The sequence below is a fragment of the Miniopterus schreibersii genome, assembly GCF_964146895.1.
Source record: "Miniopterus schreibersii genome assembly, chromosome: 3".
NCBI lineage: Eukaryota > Metazoa > Chordata > Mammalia > Chiroptera > Miniopteridae > Miniopterus > Miniopterus schreibersii.
The window spans coordinates 4,318,464-4,339,214 of NC_138103.1; the positions used below are offsets into that span (position 1 = coordinate 4,318,464).

General features: G+C 38.1%; 1 protein-coding gene across 1 annotated transcript in view; it reads right to left on the reverse strand.

Moving 5' to 3' along the window:
* Positions 1 to 1,145: 1,145 nt before the first annotated feature.
* The window catches only part of MOSMO (modulator of smoothened), a 49,496-nt gene continuing 29,890 nt past the window's right edge, over positions 1,146 to 20,751 (reverse strand). The window contains exons 2-3 of the mRNA XM_081131779.1: positions 9,065 to 9,277; positions 1,146 to 4,307 (exon numbers count right to left, since the gene is read on the reverse strand). Coding sequence (XP_080987905.1) covers positions 4,123 to 4,307; positions 9,065 to 9,277 — 398 coding nt within the window. The 3' untranslated portion in view covers positions 1,146 to 4,122. The remainder of the gene's footprint in view (positions 4,308 to 9,064; positions 9,278 to 20,751) is intronic.

Consider the following 20,751-nt stretch of genomic DNA (forward strand, 5'->3'; position numbering starts at 1 on the left):
AAGGAAAGATGCCCGGCTCGGGGGGCCTTGGCTCAGTCTCCCTCCTCGTACAGGAAACATGAACAGGAGAGAGGGGCGCACGTGCACGCTCTATTCTTGCCGAGTGACTGCTTGGTAAACAGGCCTAATCCATACTCCGGCATACTAATGGCATCTCCTCCCGAGTGGGGAAGCGAGGAGTGGGAATGGAAGAGAGGGAGACCTTTCCCCCGCACGACGCTAACAACGAAACCAAACCAAGAGGCGCGGAAAGTGTCATGGTGTGAATATGTGAAACCTTTATAAGAAATCAAGTACAGTTTTAAAATCAAAGCTTATTTCAAAGTAATAGAATCCTTTTTAGTTTCTTTAGTAGACAATTTATTTTGATAAACTTGCTCAATAACAAAAATACAAGTGAAGAAAATTATGTTCATTTTATACATTTTGTATTAACAATTTGTTTTGAAACTATTAATTCAAAAATGTTATAACCAATTAGAAAACAATTCTTAATAAACTTTGGGGTAATATACAGACCTTGATCACAAACTTCAAAATCTCTTGAGGTGATACAATAAACCCTGTGTAGGAAATCCAACCTACACAGGCCACTTTTTTCCTTCATGTGTTTTCGACCTTCAAAAATTAGCTCTGAAAGATAGTTTACTGTTTTGCAACTGTGAATGTAGATTTAATTTTAGAAGAAGATTAAAGTGGGTTGATAAAACAGTTACTACAACCAGAGTAACTGTAGCTAGTAGTCTTTTAACAAAGACAAAATAAATGCAACTGTTCTGCCCATGAAGCCCACGATGCAAAATAACAGCTAAAAGTCCACCCGAAATTAGCATCCAGTACTTTTTCAGGGCCTTTCCTCTAAATCAATTGATTGTATGTCACCAGGACTACTCATTATTTACTTAAGAGATTAAACAGTGAATTCACAGAACATCATATGGGGATACCAAAACTTTAGGCAAAAGGGTAAAAAAATCAATGAAGTTTTGGTCATCTAGAACATTAAAAAGAAAAAAGAAAAAAGAGCCATCCTTCAAAAACAAAACAAATGGAACAGAAAATAAGTTTATAAGAAGTAGAAGAGTCAGAAAAATTACATACACACAGTAACAACATAGAATATGGATTACCTTTGGAAAGAATCATACTGAAATGTTTGCTTTTAATGAACTGAAGATTTTCCACATTTACAAATGTTTAGGCATATTTAATAGGAGCTTCCAAAATTTTCAAACTAATTAAGTCCTGTGCAAATAAAACCTATAACTAGTTTTCAGCAGATTTTACAATGATGTTCTTAGGTATGAGAATAATGCACTCCAAAAACAATGTAACAGACAAGTTTGACAAATGATTGCACCATAAAACAGTGTTTTATATACAGTTTACAAGCTATGATTTCCTGCTATAAATTAATACTGTACTATATAGTACTTATTATTGTGACCTTTTAAAAAGCAACTGCTGACAGTTGTCTCTCTTTTCACTTACAGGATGTAAAGAATTTTATATGAATAAGTCCATTTCAATGTTTGGTCTGGAAGAGTACAAAGATTTGACTTTACACACTATTTGATGGAACAGTTTTAACTGGGTTGGGGTGGTGACTGGTTATAGGGAGTTTCCTCCTATCAGTCCTTTATGCACTGGACCTTCAAGATGATGATAAATTAGGTAATTTAATGGTTTGGGTAATAGATACAAATAAAACCTTAAGTTTTGCATCTTGCAATACCACTGTAAGTGAAAGAAGTAAACAGTGGGGAATTCTTAGCAGCTGAGAAACTTTCTCTCCCCATGCTCATGATCCAGTTAAAAATATTTTGAGAAACTATTTACAATAAAATTCATCTTTGTGGAAGAGAAAAGCTCTTGGTCACATAAATTAATCTGAACCATACTTTGCTAACACCTTATCTCAGTGGTATAATGGTGACAACCAAAGCTTTCCTTCAAAGTGACCCATGTGACTGAAGACCAGTCAAATAAATCCCCCTAGGAACGGCAATCCCAAATGTCCATAGAACACGTCCAGTGGTATTCTCATAACTGACCAGACATCACAACACCTGGGGGGAAAAGAGTCTCCTTCAAGCATCTTCTAAGGTTTCTTTGGCCCTGGGAAGGAAAAGTATGACACCCCGCCCCCCATAACACTCAAGGAATGCACCACAGTGGTGGCTCACCTCTTACCCCCACTCCTGAGTGAGCTGCAACACTGAGGTTTTCTTTCACAATAAAATACTGCTGAATTAACAGTGAGATATATAAACATTAATCAAGCCAGTGTGGAAAATACCAGGTTCCTCTATTTCATACTTTGAATATCTGAGGAGGCAGCCTCATCTCTGAAGTGACCATTCTCTATGACCTAGGATTTTCAAAAACAGTGCATTCATTTGTTTGTGCAAAGCTGAACTACCTGTACCTAGTTCATGGACTACACAGGACTCTACTGACAGGGACTTTGGGTTGCCGTTTCACTATAAAGACGAAAACTTATCTCCATTGCCATGAAAGACCCTCCTGCCCCACATTTCAAACAGGAGATTACCTGTAGTGTTCACCTGGAAAACAACTAAGCACTAACACGAGGCATGGGAACGTGGAGAAGAGAAATGCTGTGTCTTAAAACAATTTGTGGGTTCAGGGTTAGCTGCAATGCTTCTTTTAGGAAAAAACATAAAGCTGTGGGTTTAGTACAGCCCTTTAAAGTAAATGCAAGAAAGTTAGCTTTTAGTAAACAAAGGCATACAGCATATAAAGAAGATATTGTATTGCTCCGGTTTTTGGTAAAGGAGATGTATTAATAATGCTTACGAATGAAAAGAACATAAATTTAATTTTTATAGCAGAGTGATACTGGTGTTGTAAATAGCCAAAATATTGTAAATTGGCATCACCAATGAACTTTGTATTTATGTAAAGTTGTGTGCCTGAACAGAGAAAATGCATCATTAATGTAACAGACTGAGCCAGCAGAAAAAGAACCTCTGTACAACAGATAACAGTTGCCAATAATTTAAATAGTGTCAAATTCCCCAAATTACAAGGTATGACATGATCTTACCTTCTACTATCATATACAAATAAATTAACTTACAAAGAATTTTAGCTTAACTTAAAATTGCACCTAGAAAGATATGGGATTATTTGTACCTATTACAAAAACCTGTTAAAATCAAGGGCTGTTACAAAGAATGAGGTAAACTGAAGACTCCCTCCACTGCACAGCCTTCAGATAAATGGCTTTTTTCTATTGAGTTCTAGGTTTGCACACCACAGTGTTTTGCTAGCAAAGCATTCAGAGTTCTCTTCCAGGAACAGTTTGTATGTGTGTGTACATAAATTTACACACACACACACATACACACACACACACATATATACACACTGTATACTGCATCAGCAAAATATATATATTATATATATTTATATAAATATAAGGAACATTTCCCCCACCCACCCACCCACCCCCAGCAACATGTTTCTTAGTGTTTGATTTTTTTTTTGTAGACAGAGAATAGGGAATTTCAGAATTTTTACATACATTTTAGCAAACAAGTTTTATCTATTGGCTTCTTGGTGCAGTAACGCAACGGCAATCCCTCCTGGTGCCAAAGGCTCATACTACTACAAGGAAGCAGTGAACACTAATTTCTTAGGAGGTGAGGCCAGCCCCACAGGAACTTCTCTTGCATCCCTCTGGTCCACCATGATTCATAAATACTTAGAATTTTTTCCCCCCCTCAAATGAATCATTAGACGTTAAAAACGGAACAACAGTCACAAAGGGCCACATGCTTTTCAGCAGAAAGCATTTTCCTTCACTAGGTGGCTATCACAGTGCAGACCTGACTGCCTGAATATATGCTCAGGTGGTTTAGTCAATATTGTCTGTATTTGGTTATGGAAAAGGCTCTCATTTTTTAAAAATCCAAAGTGCATAGTGAGAACAAATCAAAGCATTTTCCTTTTCTTTTTCTTTCCAGCATCAGTTGCATCTAAGCATCTCCCTAAGCGAGGACCACTCAGATGCTTGCCCTTGTCCTCCCCGCCCTCCAAAAATAAAAATAAAATAAAATAAAAAATAATAAAAAAGTCAAGCAATTTAGACATTCATCAGCCTGGTAAACAAACTTTGCCAGCAAATAGAAGTCCTACTATTGTAAAGAAAATTGATAAGACAAAAAGTACATATGATGACCCAACTACTGTGTTGTTGGGTAATTTATAAGGTTGACCTCCGACTTCATTGATGTAAAATCCTATTGGAAATATTAGGGCAGCCATACAGAAAAGGATCACTGTAAAACAAACCAAAACACAACATTAGTAACATGGCTTGGTGATTAGGAAAACAATGAAAATTTGGCACAAAGGAAGTTTATAAGAGGGGTTGTGGATTGATAACATGGTCAAACCTGTTAAAACGTAAATCACTTGTCAAAAGATTTGCATATACTACAGATCACATAATATTCCTAAAGCCTAATAATTAAATTCCGTGAAAGCTGGGTTAGCCTTTTGAGACAATTTCAAATATCAGCATTAAGAAATGTCCCCAAACATACCAAGTACCGCATGCATTATTCTTGACCATTTAAACGGTGATTAAGGGCTAAATTCAGGCTGTGCTACTTACTAGCTGTGCAATCTTAGGCTTCGGATTCCCTTCTGAAAATGGAGTAAGTACCAGAAGTATAAACAAACATTATTGAGTCCCGGGCACAGTGCCAGCCACTCTGACAATAAGTGCTGAATAAATGTTGCATATGTATGTCATCAGAGTTATTACTCTTCCAATTCTCTGCTCCTCTCAGTTGGTATTACAAGGAGTTGGAGAAAGGGTTCATACAAGTACCATTTACCTTACTCTGACTTAAAGTCAGGTAGCCGGTGGCCAGCGCTGCTCAGCGGCTGAGCATCGACCTATGATGCAGGAGATGCAGGTTTGATTCCGGGTCGGGGCGCATGCCCAGTTGCGGGCTCGATCCCCAGGAGGGGACGTGCAGGAGGCAGCCCATCAATGACTCTCTCTCGCATCATTAATGTTTCTCTCTCTCCCTCTCTGAAATCAATAAAGATATATTTTTTTAAAAAACAAAAAAATAAAAATAAAGTCAGTTAGTGGGATGATTAGCCAATTGTCAAGTGGTTACCTCTTATCATAGACAAAGTTCCCTTCCATAAAACCAACCTCCGTCAGGTCTGTGAATACACACAAGTGGGGGGAGTGGGAAAACCTTTGAGTTTTGTATAAAAACACAATGAAATCTAATTATTTGCTAAAAATGTTTCTACAAAAATATCAGAAAACCCATTGTCTGGGTAGAAGTAATTCCACAGGTTTAGCAAACAGCATGCTCTCCTGTGCTACCAAAGACACGTTCTTCTGAGCAAATGCGAATTGCCTAGAGATAGGCTAGTTTTTCCAAGAATAGAGTTTATGCTTTTTGAAAGTACATTGGTAAAATGTGAATAGTTCTTCAAAATTCTTTGGAGGCAGAAACACTTCTCAGTGTAATGTGAAGATAGATTACTATCTTCACTGTATATGAAGAGTTGAAGCTTTCCATCATTATCTGAATGAGAAAGAAACCTTTTCCAAGTTAGACCTATCCCCAGGAATAGTGAGAGAGTCCTGGATAAACATATCAGCTGGCACTGGTCTTAAATTATTTTTGTGTTTAGTCAATCAACAAAATTTAATAGAGTCCTTTAAAAGTCAATTGGAGTCTTTTGCTGGAATAGTTCCAAAAATGTATAAAAAAGTAACATTTTCTCAAGTAATACACTAACTCTAGACATACACCAGCACCCTTGTTTGCTTTGCACTATTTAGGTGGATTATTTTATATTATACAGACAGTCAGTCTATCCCATTTTGGGCAAATAACCACACCAACTAATGTTACATAAGCACATTTGGGTTCTTTTGGATACCTATAACAGAACAAATAAAAAATCCAGTAATTAAGGGTTAGATCTTTTCGTCCTTCTGTTGTATAGTCAGTAATAAATAAATTCATCAGTGCTGCCAATGTCCACTTATCAGTATCATCTGTCACCAACTTCTAATGATTCCTATGCCTTAATATGGTTTGTTAAGTAAAATGAAACCACAATCTAAGTAGCTATACATAATCTATAAAAACAATGGGATACGATTAGTTTTAAAAACAACTTGTTTCTTAATAACTAATCTAATCTCAAAAACTAAAATAATTTAGAAATGTTCCAGAAATAATTTAGAAATATGCAGATATACAGTTTATTCTGTTAACTGATATGCTGACTTTATTTCTAAACTTTCATATTTTCTATTGTAAAATAAAAATCTGTCCATTATAATGGAGTAATTATTTAATGATTATATTTAAAGTAGAGTTTAATACTTTACAAGACTTAATTATTTTCCAATTGGTTAGGAAAAGCTTAAGTAAATTTAAAGGAAGCAATGAACTCCTATTCAATCTAATTTTGGTTTTTAATCCAAAGAATTAGGGTTTCCATACTTCCCGGGGATATTTAATGTGGGTAGATGATTTTTTTTTAAGCTATTGAGACCTGTGAAGTTACCTAAGATCTTAAAATACTAATGCTGATAATATCTATCAACTTTAGACAATTAAGTTCTGGGTCCTAAATGAACCTATAAAGACATAACTTCATGTTCGCCACGGTGGTGAGAGTGAGGTATCAGATGCACTGGTAGATGAGGCTGTAAACTAGGGTGGCAAAGGGCAAGGGTCAGGCTTGAAGAAAAAGACACATCTTTGTCACCCTTTCGCCCCACAGGCCAGCCCTACCATGTGCGGCTCTCCTCTGAGAGATTCCCCCACCGTGTAAAGCCAGCAGAAAATATTACCCTCACATTCTTACCAAAACTACAGCTTAACTGGAACAGAAATGTATACAGTAGAGATCATGATATACAATAGTACATTTTCAAAGGCTGAATGGAAACACTAGGGGGAGCCCAATCCCTCTCAGGACTGCCAACCCAGAGGACTAGCTCTGGTAACAAAAAACAATGTATTTAAGGAAGCCAAAAAGTAATTAATGCATGCAGTTCTATGCTTACTTAGATGACATTAATTCCAAGATATATTCTTGAGCTAAAAAAACCCAACAAGGTACAGACTAGTATAAACAAAATAAATATACAGTTATAGAACACTCATATATATGTTTTTATGCCTAGAGCACCTCTGGTAGGACGCCCTAGAAACTAGTAACAATACTTGCCTCAAGGGAAAAGGTATTGGATACCTGGGTGACAGAGCCACAAATGAGACTGACTTTTCACTTGGTGACCCTTTCATAAACTCTGAATTACGTATTATATGCAAATTATTTTAAAAACTTAAATTATTTTAGAAATAAAGGAAAACCCCACTGCATGTGTGGGTAGCTACATATACTTAAATATCCTCTACTGAAGGGAAACAAAAAACAAGATAATCATAGTTCTTTCCCTTTACTGGGCCACAAGAAACAATGGCTCGGTGAGCATCTTAACACTTTTTTTGACTCCTACTAGTTTGCTAAACTATGTTCGAGATTTTTTCATATTCATGCTTATGCATTCCCAAATTCCAACGAAAACTCAGAAACTATACCCTCCTTCTCTGATTTTACATAAAGAGTGGGTGCTATCTGAACAAGTGGCTGTGCCTTGTAAGTAGAGATTCTCTTAAATTCCTCATCAATACCCTTTAATTTAGCAGCGCTGTCTCTATAACTGCCTCTGGACCCAACTATCTAGAAAAGAACTATCTTGGGAGGTCTGTTCAACTCAAACAAGATCATCACCTTGTCTCACATTTCTTAATAAAGATGGAGATTTTTTATGTCAAAAGCAACTTGATCTAAATTTTAAAATTCAGGTAGATATAGAGACAAAAATAAAACAGAACCAGAAACATACATTAAGAGAAAGAGTTTCACAGAGAGAGGGAGAGACAGAGGCTCATAAGCTAATATCCTTATTTTAAGGTCTTATTAGGATACATTGAGTTTTAATATGAACGGGGAAATGTGGGATTATGCCTCACCCCTAGCCTTATGAGTTCTAAATAAAAATATCAAGTGCAAGTAAGCTGTTATAATATTCATTTTTTAAAACTCATGCAAACCTAGATGATTTTAGGCATGAATTAAAAGTTAAATCTGAAGTGTGGCATAAGTACCATCACCCTGTACCTTAGAGCAGGGTTTCTCAACAGGGCCCTATTGCCATTTTGGGCCAGAGAAGAGAAGTCTTTGCTGTGGGGCAGTCCTGTGCATTTGCAGGATGTTTACAGCATCCCTGGTCTCCACTCACTAGGCGTCAGTAGCATCCCCCTACTTGTGACAACCAAAAAGGTTTTCAGATATTGATAAATGTCCCCTGGGGGCAAAATTGCTTTAGAGAAAAAGAAGAAAGTAGAATTACAGAAATAGCTTTTCTTTGTACATTTTTGTTTCCTTTAACTTGGGATAAGCCTCTGACATTTTGAAATTAAACCAATTCTGAAAAGTACAAAAGAATGTGCAATATATAAATATATCACACCCTTGGCCACTGACTAATAGAGTAAGAAATGTTGAGAAAACTATTAAATAATCAAATGTCATTTTTTCAATGGTCACATACAGCTGACAGAAAAAAACTAAAAATCAATGGTATTAAAAAGCACATTAGCGCCTTAATCTAATTTACATTTGTTATATTTTCGTCTAGATTTATCTTTATTTGATAGAAGATACCAATACCTTCAAGAAGAAAAGACTCAGGTTAGTGGTAGCTCTGAGTCAAAGACCCAGAACACTCATGTCACAGTGTAAGCAAAAATAAAATTCATTAAAATAGCATTTCATACAAAGCAATTAAGGTTTTAGACGTCCTGGTCCTGTGATGAGAATTCTGAAGAAGCGATGGGGCTGTGCAGTGTATCTGGCGGCACACGCACGTGGCGCTCTCTGATGACTATGGCGTCCTTATCACTGAGTCTTGGTCATCTTCACACAAATACCAGTGTGCAGCCTTCTAGACTAATTACTAGCACAGGTTACTTACTTCCAGTGAACGCTATCCATCGAGCATATTTGGTAGCTTCTCTTCGCCAGTGGGAAGCCACTAGCAAACCACATGTGACAGTCAATGAAATGATTCCCATGATGATGAAAAACAGTGTGGTGACCCACTCCGGGGGAAGCCGAGGTGGGATGCACGTTCGGTCTCGTCCATGGATTGTTTGACACTGTCGCACAAGGCCCACAGTGAGTGCTCCTGGGGGAGATGCAAAAGGTGGGAATGTTTTAGTGGGTTTGGCACACCCAGGGGATATTCCCTACCAACACCCCTCTACAGAAAAACTGTATTTCTCTCTATGTGGGTCATTCAAGCACTTAATTCCACAGAGTCCTGCTCTTCAGCATTCTGCTATAATTCATAAGGTAGTAATGCTTGGCTTAACATAAAAAGTGAACTTAAAAAAAACACTCACAAAAGCCATTAAAAGGCAGCTCATTTAATCATTCATCAAACAAATACTTTTCCGAGTACTTGTGTCATGCACTATTGCTAGGCTCCAGGAAAATAACAGTGAACAAGAGAGATGAGGTTCCTGCTCTTGCTAGCAGAAAGAGCCGGAACTTTTGTTTCCCCAGATCCAAGACTCATTGTATATTATTTTATTTTGGTTAAGGAGAAAAACACTTCTCAGGAAATTGAAGGCAAACTTAAAATATGTTTAAGTATAATATACAAGTAAAATTAAATAACTATAACCAATAACTAGAATTAAATAACTAGAATTAAATACTAGAACCAATATATTTTATTAAAGTTAAAAGGTCCTAGCAAATTACAGTATAAGTACTTTTCCATTATATTCAAGAAAATGTTGAAAAAACTAGTAGATTCCCCCCTTTTGGTAAGTTCAACAATATTTGTAAAATGTATAAGTGCTCACAATCGCCAAACCATCACTAGCGTGTTTCAGCAGGAAAGCATGAAGGCCTCCTTCTCATTCATTCAGACAACAAGAAAGTGATTTCTGTAGAACACAGTACTATTCTATATCAACACATTCTCATGTAAAACCGAAGGAACCTCTCTATCAAATTTGGGGTGATTAATTTGTAGAAACCTAGATAAGGAAGGTGAAAGAGTATTTGATCTCCTTCCCCACTAACAACTGCTTGTTTTCCACTTTTAAAGACAACTGTGAGTGGGAAAATTGCCATGAAAGTACAGGAAGAGAAATTTCTGGAGCCACTGATAACATTATAGATTTCTGCATCTTTTTGGGGTCTTATTTATTTCTTCAGTGTGAACAACAGAGCACTTGCCCTGAACAAGTGGCTTTTTGGAGGACAGCAGTAAACTCACAGAGGCATTCTGGGAGGCTGCCCTGAGGGAGCAGACAGACCAGGGTGTGTGTGCATGCAGACATGTGTGGGGTAGTGGGGCTTTCCCTCAACGTGTGCTTTGCCACTGATACATTTTTAGAAATAAAACAATTATGTTCAAGAATATGAAGAGAAAAAAAAAATCAGCTCTGCTCTCAAAACTGAGTTGTACTCTTTTTTTATTCTTCTACCGAACTCTGACTCTACCTCTTTCAGGAGAATGAAAGATGGTAACTCAAGTTGTACCTTTTTCTCTCAAAATCAGCTCTAATAATTAGGCTCATCTTGTGCCGTCCAGAGCAACAGCAAGACAGTATGGGATCATCTCCGGCAGCTGGAGGTGGGGAGGAGTAGAAAGTGAGCTAACCTTCTCATTAATGCCACGTGCTATCCCTCCTTTTAGCTGCTGCTTGGAGTTGAGTAATTTCATAGACCAAAGAGACATAAATCAGTTCCAAGTTTCTGACAACCGCTAACCTTTAAAGTATCATGGCAAGAGCTAAAAACTGGAAGAGGGAAGAGGAGGGGGTAAGCACTGGGGAGCTACAAAACTGTTCTTAAAACACTAAAAAGTTTCCTTGAAAAGAAATTGGGGGAGAGGGATTGTCTTATTATGATAAAGCATTTTATTGTAATTTTGGAAATAAAGAAGGCTTTCACAGCAGTGCTCAAGAACCCCTAATAGGAAACTACTCCTATCATTCAGCAAAAGACCTCTAACAAATTAACCTCGGCAGTCACTATCCCATTTATAAAAGCTGCTATTGCTGTAACAATAAACAGGCAATGAAAGACCCTCTGACAAAATGCGGTATTGTGGATTCTGATGACAGCCCATCTCCTGACTGGCACACCACACCACACCAATACAAAGAGAGCAAGTCAGAAAATGAAAATTAGAGCTATGCCTTCTACAAACCAAGTGGAAATAAATGACCTGACAGATGGTCAGCTATAAAGAAGAGTTATGCTTCTGTAGTGACAGAAGTCCTTATCACAAGTCAAGACCAAATATTCAGCAGCTGCATTCTGAAAGAAAAGAAAACTAATGCTAACAGACAACCAGAAGGCACACTGTATATTAGAAAATCAATTCACAAGTATTTTACTGAGTGTCTTTCACGTGCTCAGCATTGTTGCAGTGGTCAGGGATTCCAAAACTAATACTGCCATACTTTCACTGAGAATAGACTTTCCTTAAATACATTATACAAGGGCTACTGCAAATAGTGGTCTGTCCACATTGTGGCTAAGATTCATTTTCCTGAGTAAGGCTCTAGGTCAATATAATTTATATCATACTCACATATTTTCCATAAGCTGTCTGGGGAAAAGGATCTGCAAAGGCAATTGTGCTGCTACTACTGAATCTTCTAAATTCTGGTCCTGTTAGTACCCAAACTTTCACCAGCTCTTTAAATTTCATCTTTTACCTCAAAAAATTATCTCCTGCTTGTAGATTCAAATCCATTTCTTACACTGACTAGTCAAGATCTTTTACATCTTCCAAATTCTCTGAACACATTCAAGTTTGTATCACACAATGGTGCACTTGATTTAAAGTAGCTTCTTTTTACCCCAAAACAGAAAATGAGCTTTTCAGGAAGGAACTGAACCTTCTACTTCATTGGAAACCTCCAGAAGGGCCTGCAGCAGTGGGCAAAAGCAGGAATTAATAAGCATTTGGTGAACCTAGGCAAGTAAGAAATATGCTAAATTTATTATTTAAATATATCTTTGATTTCAGAGAGGAAAGGAGAGGGAGAGAGATAGAAACATCAATGATGAGTCATTGACTGGCTGCAGCCCGCAACCCAGGCATGTGCCCTGACCAGGAATCGAACCCCGATCTCCTGGATCCTAGGTCGACGCTCAACCGCTGAGCCAAGCCCGGCTGGCCATGCTAAATTTAAAATCATGCTGTATTAACTAGGTTCTCCTGTAGAACTGTCATAGTGTGATTTCCTGAAGCACACTAATTCAGCACAAGCTCAGCCAGTCACTAATTTTTGTTTTACCCAACAAATCTTTTGCTTGTCAAAGGGCCTATAATTCCATTTCCCAGACAACCAATCAATTTTTCATCCTGCAGCTGTTTCCTAGGTAACCAATCCAGTTGAATAAAAGACTTGCACACAATAGAAAAAGGAAGCTACACTAGGAACTGTAGCATCCCACGTGTCTCAGTATCTCATCTGTGTATTATAACACACAATAGGAAGTCAGGTAGCTTAAATAAAGAGGTTTTGACACTCATCTTCTAGAGATCCAGACACTGTGGAAATGATCTGGCATGGCCAGTCTGAGCATGTCTGTTGCCATAATGAGGATGATTATAAGGCATGTATGTCATCACTACATGTAAAAGCTGTCACAGGAAATCTGAAACAAGGGGACTGTAAAGCAGAGAGGCACACCCACCCACCAGTCTGTCAGCAAATTGTGTGGTAAGTGCTCCCCAGCCTGGCCACAGAGTGCAGTGGGATGAAATGGTTTCTCTTTTTTCCTTTTCATTGAATTTATTGGGGTGACACTGGTTAACAAAATTATATAGGTTTCAGGTGCACAGTTCTAATGAGCAGTCAATTCCTAGTAGTACTGAGGATCCCTTGTACAAGAGAATTCTTTTCCTCTCCCTGTTGTATTCAAGACTTTATGTCTTTGGCTTTCGACTATTTGACTATGGTGTGCCTAAGTGTGAATTACTTTGAGTCTATTCTACTTGGAATTTGTTAAGATTTTTCAACATGCAGATTAAAGTTTTGCATCAATCTTGGAGATATCTGGGCTACTATTTGCTTAAATATTCTTTCTGCTGGAATACTTGACAATGTCTCATGGGTCTCTCATGCTTTGTTTTTAAATTTTTTCTGTTCTTCAGATTAGTTATCGATGACTAAATTGATGTCTTCAAGTTTGCTGGTTCCTTCTTCTGCCAACTTCCATTTCAGTTATTGTACTTTTCAACTCCAGAATTTCTATTTTCTCTTTCTTTGTTATTTAAAATGTGTTTTTAAAAATTTGATTTCAGAGAGAGAGGGAGGAGATAGAAACATCAATGATGAGAGTCATTAATTGGCTGCCTCCTGCATGCCCCCTGCTGGGGAGAGAGCCCAAAACCCCGGCATGTGCTCTGACTGAGAATTGAACAGCGATCTCCTGGATCCTAGGTCGATGCTCAACCGCTGAGTCACGCTGGCTGGTCTCTATTTTCTTTTTCTAATTCCCATCTCTTTATTAGATATTCTCTATGTGGTGAGACATTGTTTTCTTATGTCCCTATAATTCTTTACAGGTGGTTTCCTTTATTTTTGGGAACATAATTCTCACAGCTGACTTAAACTCTGTCTAGTAAGGCCAATGTCTGGATTTCCTCAGAGGCAGTTTCTACTGACTTATTTTTCTTGTGTATTGGCCAAACTTCCCTGTTTCTTTATGTGCCTTGACATTTTTAGCTGATAACTGGAAATTTGGAATAATACAGTGTGGCAACTGTGCATATCATATTCCTCCCTTTCCTGGTGTTTACTGTTGTTGCTGTTTGTCTTCCTGACTTTCCTAGAATAGCCGTGTAGTTTGTACTCATTGATGTGTGGCCTATGAAGCCTCTGTTCCATTAACTTAATAGTCAGTTAGTGGCTGGATAAGGTTTCTTTAAATGCCTTGAATCAATGTCTCTCAGCCTGAGCTATCTGTGTCTGCTGTGGTACACTTTCAGTGCTCCAGCAGGTGATGCCTTCTTACTCACTTCCTGCTTGAGCAGAGCCACAAGACCAGCTAGAAGTAAGGGTGAGGGCTTTCACAGGTCTTTCCTATTGATCTGACAATTTTTGCTAGTCGTCTTCTTGTGTTTATGGAGAAGCAGATTTTCAGAAGTCCCTTCTCCACTATCTCAGAAGTTAAACCCAACAGGTCACAATTTGAATCTCAGCTCTGCCACACTTGTGCAAGTCACTTAATCTTTCTAAGTCTGCACGAGCAGGAAAATAATATGACTTACCATTTAGGTTTCTGTGAGAATGAAATAAGATAAAACTTGTAAAGCAATTGGAACTATAAGCACTGAATAACTATTGCATTCTTTCAGGGAATTATATATTTTGGTTTTAGTTAAAAAAAATACAGGAGTAGACACAATAATTTAATACAATGGTATACTCATGAAACTCACATTCCAAAATAAAAAGGGTGATGGTTGCTAAGGGGGCTAGTCATAAAAAGTAATCAGGACATGACTTCCCTGCCCAACTGCTTTAGTACCTCGCTCAGATTGAAGATTAAGCACAACTTAAGTTCAGATTTGCTGAAATAAAGGCTCTGGGGACAGATTTTATAGGAACAGTAATGCTGAAAACATTGAGATTGAGAATGCTTTGCTAACAGAATGAATCACAAAATGTTTTGTCAGATAGTAAGTAAAAATGATCATTAAGCTTCTTTTTATTTATTTATTCAATTACAGTTTACATTCAACACTATTCAGCATTAGCCCCAGATGCACAGCAAAGTGGCCAGAAAGCCACAAACACCAGAGTGGGTTCCCCTGCTGCCTCAAGTACCCACCTGGCCTCATACAGTCTTTTAGTTTGATTTTCTTTCCCCTTAAGCCCTACTGGCTATTCTATCCCTATTTAAAATACAACTACTGCCAGCTGTTCTGGATTGTAGTTCAGAGGTCATACCCCATTTTATTATTGACTAAATCATATCCGACAGTCCTCTATTACATTTTGTTGTATCAGCCCTTGCTCCATGAAGTTGGAATAGCAGGAATAATGTATGCTGGTCCTATTTGAATTTTTAATTAATGAATTCCAATTTTCAGAAAACATTAGGCTTTCCTAAGACATCTAGAATGATGGTTGGAATAAATGCTTAGTAAATATTCATTGATAAAATATAGGACAAATGAAACAAGTATGTGAGAACAGTCTGAGAAGAGATAAGCATCCATGTGAGCAATGTAAAAATACATATTTAAGGAAAAAATAATCCCTCTTATGTATATCATATGATAGCAGAGCAGGAATGCAAATGTACTGCTGTAGCTAAAAGACTAAAAGGCTGGGTACCAAAAGAGTTCACTGAAACAAAACAGAAAACTTTAAATTCCTACTAAGTATAACTTATTTGTCCTCATGAAAAATGTGCACTTCTACGTGTTATCCTAGCAACCTAAAGGCCTTAAGGCCTAAGGAAGTTAGAAGGCCTAAGAACATATGAAAAACTTTCCATTTAATATATTCCCAAGGCTGCATTTCTTTAATTATTGATCTATACTGGGCAATAAGCTGTTTCCAATTAGAAATTACTGATTAAACAACAGTCCTGCTGCTACTTTATTTTATACATAAGGAACATAACTGGCTGGACTGTACCCTACCCTACCCAGGCAGCACAGTGTATAAGGAGCAGGAATGTGGAATGAGGGAGATGGTTTCACTTCTAGTTCTCCAGGATTTTTGCACTATGACCTTGGGGAATCAAGGCACCTGAGCCTCAGTTTCCTCATCTGTTAGCAGAGCTGTTCTATATCTATCTTAGAGTTGTTGAAAGTATTAAGATATGTGTAGGGTAAATAGCACAGTGTTAGGTATTCCTCCCCACTCATTTCCAATGACTCCCACTTATCCAAACCTGGAGAAAACTAAGCAGGTTGGTTTCCTCTGCCCTAATGCAGGATCCTGAATTCACTTGGTGGTACCTTCTGGTGCCAGATGAAAATAAATGGCCCTCTACAGGGCTGGTCTTAGAAACACCAATATGTAAAATGATAGCAAGCATCATGAATTGTGATGAGAATACATAAAAACTTGAAAAGTATGAAGGGAATGAATGTAAATATATTCTAGCAAATCACAGGAAGTATTCTTTTGAATTGAAAGTCAGGTACATTTTAGATACCTTATACATGTATAGTAAATATATGAAGTTCATTATTCCATGAAGTGGGACAGGTTGAAAGCCTCAGAAAAGGTATTTAAGTAAATGTACAGATGATAGAGCTATGAAGAATCACCAAGAGAAGAAACATGTTTTCAGGACTGTTTCTCAGTTGAAGAATGTCAGGGATCTGCTCACTGGGTCTGCCAGTCACACCATCTAACTACCAGAAGCACAAGCAGCTCAGGCTGTATCTGCAGCAACCCCCACAGCAGCTATCTCAGACCTTTCCACACTCTAAATTCACTCATGTCTGCCCACAGCAGATAACCTTTCTTCCCGCTGAAGGAGAAAAATCAAGGTCATGCAAACAAAGCAACCTCCTTTGCCCTTCTGTCCATCCAAAAACCCGTGAAGCTCAGTGCATCTCAAAATTTCTATCATCTTTCTTATTTGTTCTTAAAAAGATGAGCTTCTCCTTCCAAAGCATAACACTAACCCTTCATTGAAAAAAATCTAGTTCCCTTTCCCCACTTTCCTTCAATTACGCCTTGGCCGACTGTTAGAGTGTGGCCTTGTATTACCTGCATCGGATTCTCCTGTTGGGGGACAGAGGGTTACTTGTTTTAAAGGCTGATATCTGGGCCCCAGGCCTACTGAATCAGATTCCCTGTAAATGGTGCCAGCAACCTGCATTTCAACAAAATTCTGTTATTATTCTGCACACTGAATTTGACAAGTGTCCTAGACTATGAATCTTTCTTTTTACTGCCTACAAGATATGCATGTCTTTATAAAAAGACAAAACAATGCAAACTGTATTTCCTTTAAATGACTAACTCAGATTACCACACTCTTTTCCATTAGCTCTTTAGCTCATTAACCACTCATTCCTAACACCTGTTATCTGACTCTCTCCAGCGCTCTATGTAAATTCTTGCCAAGATCATTCTTGTCCTCTCAATCTCTAAACCCAAAGCTGTTTTTCAGGACTCATTTTCTTCAGCTTTTCTGAAGCAGGCAACATCGGTAGCTGACATCCTCTTGGAACTACTCTGTCTTTGCTATCCTGAAAACACACTCCTGTTCTGCTGTCCCCCAGGCTGTCAATTGTGTTCGGCTGGTGCTTTCCCCATAATGTTGCGCGTCTGAAGGCCCACTATTCTTCCCAGAATTTTAACCTGGTCCTCCCTGCTTGGGCTCCTACTGTTACTTTAAACACAATACATCTAAGATGGCTATTTAGATAAAAAGGAATGAAACCTGCCTAAGGGCACTCAGCTAATAAGTGACAGGATTGGGCCACAAATGCAGTCAAACCTCGGTTCTCAAATGTCTCCTAACTCAAACAATTCAGTTCTTGACCAAACTGTTCATGGAAAAACATGTCTAAGTTAACTTCTGTTCTTGACCCGACAACCCTTGCATCTTGCAAGCTGACACATCAGAATGACAAAGAGTCCCTCAGGCCACAAACAAAGGAGAGAATGCACCAGTGAGTCAGTTTACAGCTAAACCTCACCTTGTTAACATCGCAGGAAACTGCTGTGAATATTTTTGTGGGTTTTTCTGCTTTTGTTGTCAGCAAAAAGGACCATTAGCATAATTTTAAAACAAAAAGGTCATTAAGAGTACTAATGCTGCCCTGGCCGGCTTGGCTCAGTGGTTAGAGTATCAACCCATGGACTGAAGGGTCTGGGTTCAATTTTGGCCAAGGGCACCTACCTTAGTTGCAGGCTCGATCCCTGAGTGCAGGAGACAACCAATCAATGTGTTTCTCTCACACCAATGTTTCTCTCTCTCCCTCTTCCACTCTTTCTGAAAAGCAATGGAAAAAATATCCTCGAGTGTGGAGTGCTAAATGCTTCTAAGGGTGTGAAAGAAACAGTGATCACAGGCAACTGACAAGGTAGAAAAACTGTTGGTGCTTTGGATAAATGAAAAGAAGTTAGGCTGTGACAACATTTCAGAAGCAGTGATATGTGAAAAAGTGAAGGTGCCACATGCTGACCTCCTGAAAGACACCCCTGGAACAAATGCTGAAACTGATTCATTTAGGGCTAGTAGGGGGTGGTTTGATAAATTTAAGAAGTGTTTGTTTATAATTAAACAGTACATTAGACAGGTACTGTATATAAGAAAGGTTAAAACAGAGAATCATTTGGGGGTCTGGAATGAATTAATTCAATTTACATTATTTTTAATGGGAAAACATGATTCGGTTTTCTAACAAATCACCTCTTGAACAGCCTTCTGGAGTGAGTTAAGTTAGAGAACCAAGGTTCCACTGTAATAATAAAAGCTGCTATTTATTAACATTTATTAGGTGCCAAACTATGTGGTAAAGGACTTGCCAGTTTGTCTTATTTAATCTTCATCACTGGATGAGATAGGTATTATAGTAATTAGGAAACATATGACTAGTGTGACTGATTAGGAAATCGAAGCTCAGCAAAGGTTCAGTAATCTAAATCACTAAGTGGTCAATCAGGATTAAAACTGTGATCTGTCTGCCTGGCCGGTCTGGCTCAGTGCTTAACAGTCAACACATGGACCTGGAGATCATGGTTTGATTAATATTAAAATGGCCTCCTAATGCCTTCACAATCAAGTCCAAGTTCTTCACACAGCTTAAAAGGTTCTTCAAAACACAGTTTGGCAGTTTCTTAAACAACTGAGGACATGCCCTAGCCAGTTTGGCTCAGTGGTTAGAGCACTGGCCAGTGGACTGAAGGGTTTTGGGGTTCAGTTCTGATCAAGGGAACATACCTCTGTTGCAGGCTTGATCCTGGCCTGGGTAAGGGTATGTGGGGGAGGCAACCAATAGACGTGTCTCTCTCACATCAATGTTTCTCTCTCCCGTCCACTCTCTCTGAAAAAGCAATGGGAAAAGTATCCTCAGGTGAGGATAGGAAAAAAAAGAATACTGGAAGGAATTACAAGCTGGCTTGATGAAGCTGAGGATCAAATCAGCAATTTGGAAGACAAATTAGAAAAAACACACTCAATTAGAGCAGCAAAAAAAAATCACTTAAAATGCATGAGGAGAGTATAAGTGAATTTTGGGACAATGTGAAACGTAACAACATTAGCAAAATAGGGGTAGCAGAAGGAGAAGAAAGTCAGCACCCTTGAGAACGAGTTTAAATAAATAATGACAGAAAACTTCCCTAACCTGCTGAAGAAAAAAGTCAGACAAGTTCAGTAAGCACAGAAAGTCTCATTCAACACGAACACAAAGAGACCCACAAGACATATCATAATTAAAATGGCAAAAGTTAAAGACAAAGAGAATCTTAGGGCAGTTAAGACAGAGACAGTGAAATGCTTACAAGGGAGCTCCTATAAGGCTGTCAGCTGATTTCTCAACAGAAACACTAAAGCCAGAAGTGAATGGCATGAAGTATTCAACGTAATGAAAAGCAAGGACCTGAAACCAAGACTACTCTATCCAGCAAGACTATCATTCAAAATAGATGGTGAAATAAAAAGATTTCCAGATAAAAAAGGCTAAAGGAGTTTATTTCCACCAAACCAGAATTTCAAGAAATGTTAAAGGGGCTGCTGCAATAAGAAGAATAGAGAAACACAGGCATAAATAATAAAAATGGCGTCCTAGCAGGTTTTGCCTAGTAGTTAGAGTGTCAGCCCTCCAACTGAAGAGTCTTGGGTTCAATTCCAGCCATGGGTATGTACCTCGGTTGCAGGCTTGATCCCCGGACCCAGTCAGGGCATGTGTGGGAGGCAACCAATCAATATGTCTCTCTCACATTGATGTTTCTCTGTCTCTCTCCCTTCCATTCTCTCTGAAAAGCAATGGAAAAAAATACCCTCCAGTGCGGATTGAAAAATAAATTAATAAAAATAAACAAACAAACAAACAAACAAATAGATTAAATGCTCCAATCAAAAGACAGAGAATAGCTGAGTGGATAAGGAAACATGACCCATATATATGCTGTCTACAAAAGACCTCAGAACAAAAGGAAAGTGAAGGGGTGGAAAATTTTTTTCCAATGGAACCAAAAAAAAGGGGTGTAGCAATACTTATATCTAACAAAATAGACCTCAAAACAAAGGCCATAAAAGAGACAAAGAAGGTCACTACATAATACTAAAGGGATCGTCCAACGAGAGGATATAAACATGATAAACATATGTGCACCCAATATAGAAGCAATTAAATATATTAAAAAACTCTGGAGGACTTTGAAGGAGAGATGAACAGCAATACAGTCACAGTAGGGGACTTCAGCACTCCATTAAAATCACTAGATCTTCCAGGCAAAAAAATCAACAAGAAAACAGTGACCTCTACATCAGATGGATTTAACTGATATATATAAAGTATTTCATCCAAAAGCTACAGAATATACATGTTTCTCAAGTGCCCATGGAACATTCTCAAAGATAGACCACATGTTAGAACACGAAATAAGACTACAAATTCAAGAGGGTTGAAATCAT